This window comes from Euphorbia lathyris, chromosome 5 (assembly GCF_963576675.1).
Source record: "Euphorbia lathyris chromosome 5, ddEupLath1.1, whole genome shotgun sequence".
Classification (NCBI taxonomy): Eukaryota; Viridiplantae; Streptophyta; class Magnoliopsida; order Malpighiales; family Euphorbiaceae; genus Euphorbia; species Euphorbia lathyris.
This window is the reverse complement of record NC_088914.1, coordinates 80,529,661-80,538,565: the sequence shown is the minus strand read 5'-3', so window position 1 is coordinate 80,538,565 and position 8,905 is coordinate 80,529,661. Positions and strand designations below refer to the sequence as shown.

The window sequence follows — 8,905 nt, the reverse complement described above, 5'->3', positions numbered from 1 at the left end:
GAAGTAGTGCTTATTCTCTTTTGTTTGCAGATGATCTGATTCAAGTCTATTATGATGATAGTTTTGCATTATACAATTAATACCATACATGATACGTCATTAGGTTAATATTTGGTCAATCAATGAATTTGAAAGGTACGTTTGTAGTCTAAGAAAAAAATAGATCGAGCTAATATTGCCTTGTCAGTTAGTGTAGTTTCAGAATTCTATGTTTTACTCAGCTGAGTTTACCTTGCAATTACTGCATGCTTTTCCCAATTTGTACCAAAATAGGTTTATGATTTTTGGGGAAGTATCAATTTAGGCTCCACGTATAAAATAACACCGATATAGGCTTCACATTTAAAAAAGAGTATCAATTTAGGCATTGAGAACGGATTGGACTATTTTCAATAAACTGTGGATTATGTGCTATCAGAATTTCATGCATCTCTAGTGAGTCGTTTCTTTTACCCTCAGTTTATGTCAATATGAATTACATATAATGGCTCTAATTACACTATTAAAGTGTGTGGCACAATAGAGGCACTTGGTATTAAGTTCATCACTCAATTAACTTGTGTATTTTATGTTGCAGGGAGCAAAGGGATGGAAGGAAACATGCAAAGAATGGGCATAACAAGTCAGGAGATTCAAGGTTTAGGTGTTTAGGCTTCTTATATAGTTAAATGTTAGTTTTGTAATGAGAAACCTTTGGTTAGGATTGTGATCTTCACATATGTACAAGTTTATTGTTATATATAAAGGTTATTTGCACATTATTTGCAATCTACTTTGGTTATATATACAGGTTCATGGAAGAGGTAAAAACCAAAAAAAAAAACAATGACAAAATTCTTATAAGAAAATTTCATCTTACTTCCTATCTAACGATACAGAACTGATAACAAACTGTCATACTAATTATGTTCCAACGAAAGAATTTAATACAAATTATATCATGTGAATTACGTTATGATGACAGTCGAGAAAACAAAAACTGTCATAACATTAACATAACACCTCCATTTTAACTTAATATTTTGACATATTATTTAAAAAATGGTGTCATGACAACATATATTCGGTGACAATTGTTATTAGATAAACCGTCATATAATTAGTGGTCAGATGACAGGTCACTATTTGGTCGCTGTCATGTGAGGCTATTACGGATGACAGAACGTGACCATCGTCTAATGCCTTAACAGACGGCAGCGAGCCCTGTGACAGATTTATATCGTGCGGGACGACGATTTTTAACCGTCATCTGAAGAGGGTTTTGGCATAGTGATCAAATATCTCATCTTATACATTGGGCCTAAAACCGCTGCTACAGAAAGCATCGCATTCATTGTGTCGATAAAGTCTCAATATTTATCAAATTTTGCTCTCATATGAGTCCCCATGTACTGCAAAGAAGGATTTCTACTATTTTGACATAGTGTGATATCCTTAAAAAATTTCATCATCTCATGAAAATGAAGGCTAGAGGTCCAGTAAAATGAACCAGATTATTTACAAGTTATGTCATAAAATATTTTCAAAAGCCTACAAAGATTCTTAAGATTCAACCAATCACTCTCAATAAGAATATCATTCATAAATTCCTCTACATATTTCTTATTAATGCCTTCTAACTTGTCAAATGCTTTTGATATCCTAATGCAACATCCAACATGAAATAGGTGTTATTCCACCTAGTGAGGCAATCTAAACATAATGCTCTTGTATATTTAATACTTGATGACACACAAGAACGTTTAAACAAAGTGAGTCTTTATGGGTTGTTTCGAATATATTTAACTACATCTCTAATTCTTTTGATTGATCCATCAACTAGTTGAAGACCATCTTTGACAATTAGGTTAAGAATGTGAGAGCAACACCTTATATGAAAAGAAACTCCATCAAACATAAGTGCATTTTTTTCATTTTCTTCAATTGTTCAACATTAACAAGATTAGCTGAAGCATTATCAATAGTTATGCACATGACCCTAGCCAACCTCACTCTTCCATGCAAGAACTAATAACATTAGCAAGATGAACCCCTTTATGACTTTCTACAACATAGAAATTCAAAATTTTCTTTTGCACGCACCATTCACTATCAACAAAGTGAGCAGTTAAACACATGTATGCCAAATTATGGAGACTTGTCTAAGTATATGTAGTGAAAGACGCTCTTTGATATTGAGAACTGATTAAAGTTTTCAATTTCATTTTCTCTGTATTGAAAAGAGAAAAACAATCCTTAGTAATGGTTCTCCTTGAAGGGATTTTGGATTTTGAAACGCCCCTGCCCAGAGGAGGAACAAGAACAACTCCACCACAACAAGCCAAAAGATGCTTGAAATGGCTAAACAAGAACAACTCCACCTCAAATTCCAACACAGACTCATAACCCAGAACAAATTCTAATAAACTCATAACCCAGAACATTAGGTTACTAAAGATCAGACTTGTAACCTAGAATAAATTTCATCATAACAAAATCCAGAAAAAATTCGAATTCCAAGTCATACCAAATTCAAATTCCAAAACAAAACAAACAGCAGCAAAAGAAATAGAAGAGAGGGAAGAACATACATAAACCAGCACTTATCATATGGAGCTGAAATAGATAAATCCTAAACTGTATAAAAAAATTGAGTTGAGTGTTTCTGATTGGTATTCAATATAGTGCTAGCACACTATTTTGTGTGTCAATTAAATTTGTGTGGATACCAATAGATATGTTCGTCGACTAGGTAGCACTAGATCCAATCCTATCTCTAACATACCGGTTTGAAACTGCATTTCAAATTAGGTTGGTATCCCTATCATTTCTTTTGGTTTAATCATAAGCATGAATGATGTGCTTGGTATTTCTTTTAGTTCCCTTGTGTAGTTTGATCTACCAAAATTCCAACAAGATGGTCTCTTCAATTTTTTTTTTTATTATTATAGAGTGTTTAATTATCATTTAAATGAAACTAATTTTTTTTAGATGCAATTAATGAAAGACGTTTCCCACCCTTATATTTAATCTTCCTTCTTCTTATGTTCGTGTTAAAGAGGTTACAGTCCAGATAAAAAATAGAAAAACTTCTGACAAATTTTATTTTTCACTCTCTGAATTATTGATCTTTCTCTTTTTAATTTCGGTGATAACTTCCTTACACATGGTAGAGTTTAATGACGTTGTTGTTCTCTCCTAGAAAGCGATTGCCAACAATGGATAAATTTTGTCTTAAGGAGACTATCGAGTATATGTATTAGCATCCCTTGTGTTTGATTTTTGTTATAAAAGGTGTACAATATTATGTAATTATTATTTTTTGTAATTTCAGATTATTAAACATTTGTCTCTGTAATTTTCATTCCGATCATTTTTCTTTTCTGGTTGATATTATTGCTAATAATGAGTTTTAACTTAATTAATTATTTGACCAATTAAACATAGTCCAAGTGGTATACTCACCAAAGGTTGGTGGAGAATGTAGGTTTGTACACCATTTTCCTACCAAAGGCACTCTAAAAAAGTCAATTAACCAAGAATTTCTATTGTATTTCGGAAGTAATACACATAACCAATCAAAAGAGAGATTTATACTATTCATGGAAGTTGATTAGTATTAAGAAATAAATAGGTATAGATACATCAGGTGATTTGTAGAGTGCATTACTCCGGAAATATTGTATAATTAATCTTTAATTTGATAATAGGATCATCTTAGCGAAAAACTTGTGTAATTAATATTTGAATAGGGTTGCAAATTGATAGGGATTCCTCCTAATGGAGATGGAAAATTTTCATTTATTTTCCCCATTGGTTAGGGAAAGGGGAAAATTTTCTCCAAATCGGAAGCGAAAAGAGAATGAGAATCTCCGTCCCTATCTCCACCATGTTCCAATGGAGATTTCCCATGGAGATTCTTAAAATAATATACCTTATGAAAATTTAGATGTTTGTTTTTATGTTTAGATAATTTTTATTTATTTATATGGCTAGTAAATTGATATATTACTTACTAATTATGATTGATGCATTTTTATATCAAGTATACAATATAGCTCATAGGGATAATTTCAAAAAAAAAAAAAAAAAAGCTTTATGGTTAATTTACATATGACACCTTGTGTGTGTTAGATTATAGTTGTCACCATTAGCAAATCGAGAATTTTTTACTAACGCCATAAAAAAAATGATGACGTAGCAAATGACAATTTTTTCAAAAAAAAAAATAAATATTCCTTTTAACTTTTCAAAAGTGAGAAATATACTTTCATTTTCTTTTTCTTTTTCTTTTTCTGTTCGGAGAATTCCAAAATTTTTAGAATTCCCCGAAGGAGAAATGAGGATGCTTATGGAAACCAGAATTCCCTTAGGCTAGAGATGGAAACAATTTTTTTCTCATTTTATAAACGAAATATGGATGGAGTTTCCTAATCTAAACGAAACAGAAATGAGAAAACACCCTCACTTGCTCACTATAAAAAAAAATACCCTTATACCAACACTTTTGTAAATGCACTTTTAAAAAGTGTTACTACAAAAATGTATTTATTTACTTCAATATTAAATCTCTACAACCACTTCCTCTATTTTGTATATTCCTTTTACTTACTTGAATGAGTTTTAATTAATAATGTGTAAGGCCCATTTTATTATCCTACATTTCACTCATTTTTGGCCCATCAGATAGCAAAAGATTGAGATGCTTCACTTCAGATCACAGGGCCAACACCACGATTGAGATGAATTTAGCGGCATGATTGCAAAACTTTGCTATTCCACTGGTTGATCAGACGAATACATCCCAAGTTGATCCCTCAGCCTTCTCTCTCACCACTCCTCCGATCTTCTCTTTGCGCTCTTCTCAACCTTCCCAACCACCACTCCTCTGGTCTCCTCTCTGCGCTCTTTTCAGCCTTCTCCCTCATCACTCTTTCGATCTCCTCTCCCAAGTCGATCAACCACTCCAGGTATTTTCACTCGTTTTCTGATTCAACTTATGATAAGCATTTTTGGCATTTTAACAGGATATTGGATTCTGTTTGTTTGCTGCTTCACGAGAGTTCGGTTTTTAGGTTTTGAATTTTTTTTAATAGTGTTAGGTTTTTACTCATTTCTCTTTGATAGTGTAGCACTACATTTATAATCCTATTTTGAATCATCCACAGGGTGATTTGATGATTTTGAAAGTATATAAAGTTCAATTTTTCATGAGAACATTGAATTTGGTTTTCCAATGTGATAAGCTAATTGAAGGATGAAAACTACTAATATACAAGAAATATAGTCCTTCATCATCTCAATTGGATCACATGAAAGTTTTGCAAAAAAAAATGAGAAGCAACCATATAATAATTAAATACACAAATTCATAGTCTATGACTCCAACTGAGCATACCAAATGCCTTGGATCTTCACATCCTTGGGTGTCTTAGCACCCAAATCAGTATCCGACGGCTGAATACTCTCAAACACACCGATAACCTCACCGGTATCCGGCTTAGTTCCGGTCACACTCAAAGTAATCTTCCCAGTTGATGATGCAGCACTCTTTATATTCTCCTTAGCTAGCTCCTCCTCATCTCCTCTCCCTCCGGCCGGCAAAGCCACCGCATTATCATAACCGGTTGAACCACCTCTGCCCTTTGGGTCCAAGAAGGACGATCCACGGTACGACGGTACAAGAAATTCGCCGCTAAAGCTCTCTGGTTTTCCGGTAGCGACCAATTGTTTGATAGTGAAAAGGAATGGGACACGTTCACCGCCGGGTAATTGGACGGTGACGGCGGCGTAATCGATGCCGTCTTTTTCCTCGAATTTGACGGTGCCGTCTGGGGCGACTTCGAAGGGACCTTCGATCTCGTCGAGTGTGTAGGTTAAACGGGTCATGAGTTTGGTGTTTTGGAATTCGGCTGGGGAATTCTTGGATACACCTTCGGCTTTGACGGTGAAGGAGGTTGGTTCTAAGCAGATCTTCTTGGCGTTGTATTTGCCGGGTTTAATGGCGAATTTGTCACTGCCGCCGTCGATGGTTGGGCACTGGTTTGCAGTTCCGGTACCTTTTACTTCCATGTATGTCTTGCTCTGGATTTCATCGAAGGTTAACCTCTTTGGGGCTTCAGCACTTGCTCCCTGCAATTCAAATACCAAAACGGGGATGATATAAATATTTAAAATTCTATTGTATTTATGGTTTAAAAAAATAGGATGCTAGGGCGAACGAAACGATGAATTTGATATTTTATTTTTGTTTTAATTTTTTGTATAATAATTGGATAATAAGAGATTAATTCATGAAATAAATAAATATAAAGATAAAAATTTATTATTTGATTTTTAATTTTTGTTTAACACCGTTAATTAGTATGAACTATTTTTGCTAACAAAATTAATTATAAAGGTATTTGTTTGTAAACTTTTAAACCACGTAGTTTATATTTAAAAATGATCTAAATCATGTGAATTTATTTTTATATTTAACCAATCCAAATTAATCAATCAAACACATTAACTCCTAGACCTTTGTCAAACCGATTTAATGTCCATCCAGTTTTAAAAACCTTGATTATATCTTGTTTTTAAATTAGATCTTTACGGTAAAATTTAATTGAATTTTTTTCATTTTTTTGAAAAAAAATGATCAAGGTTTTGTACATGGGTTTTTATGAATTTATTGGTTCTTCAACAATTAGTGGATTATATATGATCCTTATTTCTTAAGAACAACAATAAAATTACATGTAACTTATATGTAACTTATATATAGAGAACATGAATTCAACATAATATATAGTGTCATTATTAATATAGATACTCAAACAGGATACTAATACGATTGGATTTAACAATTATGACATACATATATTTTTTTAAATTGAATTAAAGTTCATTCATTTCATATAACTCTAAAATTGACACTACACTTTGATATTATACAAATATAAATTTGACACTACCCAATGATTATCACCCCTGATTCAAACCCATTAAGAAACAAATTGTGAAACAACAAAACTTTAGTCCCGAAATGATTCGGGATCGGGAATTGTGATATTTTAGCATAATTTAACAAAAATAGAATTACTGAAAATGTAAAAGGTGATCAAAGAAGAGAGAGATAAAGATAAATACCGAGACAACAAGAGCAGAAGTAGCAAGAGCAAAACCAGCAAGCTTCGTAGCATCAACACATTTTTGAGCCAAATCCTTAAAATCAGACTGCAAAGAGCAGCTGATTCTAGAACTACCAGGTTCCACTCCAAATACCTTGGAAACAGATTGAGAAGATCTGAGCTTAGAAGAAGAGACAGCTCCCACTTTCGTGGGTTGCATAAAAGTAGCTGCTGCTTGAAGTGAAGCTGCCATAGTTCGTGTCCAGAAGAGTTTGGAGAAATGAAAGAGAATTGTGTTATTTCAGAGTATTTTTGGTGGCTTTGGTGAAGTCAGTAAGATAAGGGGATTAGGATAAGGTTTTCTCCTATTGGTTCATTTAACTCTGTTGGAATTTGCCACGTGTACTACTTTGTTATTTCGGATATAGATTTCACTCTCTTTTTCATGGATCATGTTTCTTCTCTATCTATCTATCTATATACTTTCATATTTTATCAATTATTTCGCTATATATTCAACTCATTTTCTATGTTATTGTAAAAAAGATAAGTATAAAAATGTTGTTATCGAAAATAGATAAGAGTAATTTTACTTTTAACGTCATGAATAGTATAATTAAGATTCAACTTTGTTAATCTAAGTGAATTTCAGATAAAGATGATTACATAGAATCCGATTGAGGTACGATTAGCTGTAATAGTTCCAAGCAAGGAACTGTAACCGAGTCAAGACTAAAACAGAGTATATAGCAGTGAATATATAAATATACATAATTGAAAAGTTGTTTGAAATTGAAAGTATATAAATTATTGATGAAATATACATAATTGAAAAGCTGTTTGAAAGTATATAAATTATTATGATTATATGTATATAAATAATATATATATATATATATATATATATATAATATATAAATATAAATTATAATATATTTTTTAATATACAGATGGGCTTGGACGGGCAGGCTTGGGATTCATATCTTAGGCCCGAGCCCAGCCCGAGCCCGACTAAATTTCTTGTTGGTTGGACTGGGCTTGGGCTCGTTAGGCTTTATTAAAAGCCCGACAGGTTCGGTCCAGCCCGGCCCAAGCCCAGGTCTATTTGAGAGTGGTTGAGAAAACTCTGCATATAATCCCTTCATTGGTATCACAAACATCCTTCAGCTCTTCGTACTGGCGGGCATGGGCCTCTGGTTTGCCTTCTCCTTTACATTAGGGGAGTGTAGGAGGTTTGAACCTTTGATCTCCCTCATAGCTTAAGATTCGCATTGTATACTCGTCGAATATTCGTATCTTGTCAAGGTGTCCAGTACTCACCTATCTATCTCACCCTCTGTTCCTTCTATGATAGCTTTTTAAGGGGAAGAATAGTCAGTCATTCTGCTTCCGAACCGATCCATCATAGGTTGTGATCAGATTATGAGGTTATGAGTTGGCTAAACTCTATTCTAGGACAATCTCTGTCCATTGACTAGATCAAATTTCCATAGTTCTCTTGGAACTTCTGATCTTTCTAGATCTCCAAATAGCTCTATTTGTATATGTTGATCAACAAACCTAGTCTAATCAGTTGTTAACTCGATATTTTGGGCGAATGGAGGATTTGTCATTCCTGGTGGCATGAACGAAGAGAATTCTACCATGGATCACAGAATCTCTCCTCCATGGAGAATATGTGGTACACTAGTAGACAAATGTTCACTTACCCTTGAATTGGGACATAGACTGCTGGATCCGAGAAGAATATCCCCAGGTCGTGAACTCGTCGGGTAGGGCTGTAATCGAGCCAAGCTTTGGCATGTTCAAGCTCG

General features: G+C 33.6%; 1 protein-coding gene across 1 annotated transcript; it reads right to left on the bottom strand.

The window, feature by feature from the left end:
• Window positions 1-5,252: 5,252 nt before the first annotated feature.
• LOC136229441 (oxygen-evolving enhancer protein 1, chloroplastic) lies at window positions 5,253-7,404 on the bottom strand. The gene is made up of 2 exons (XM_066018233.1): window positions 7,111-7,404; window positions 5,253-6,111 (listed from the first exon to the last, which is right to left on the bottom strand). The coding sequence occupies exons 1-2, from the start codon at window positions 7,342-7,344 to the stop codon at window positions 5,356-5,358; spliced, it is 990 nt and encodes a 329-aa protein (XP_065874305.1). The 5' UTR covers window positions 7,345-7,404; the 3' UTR covers window positions 5,253-5,355.
• Between the last annotated feature and the right edge of the window lie 1,501 nt (window positions 7,405-8,905).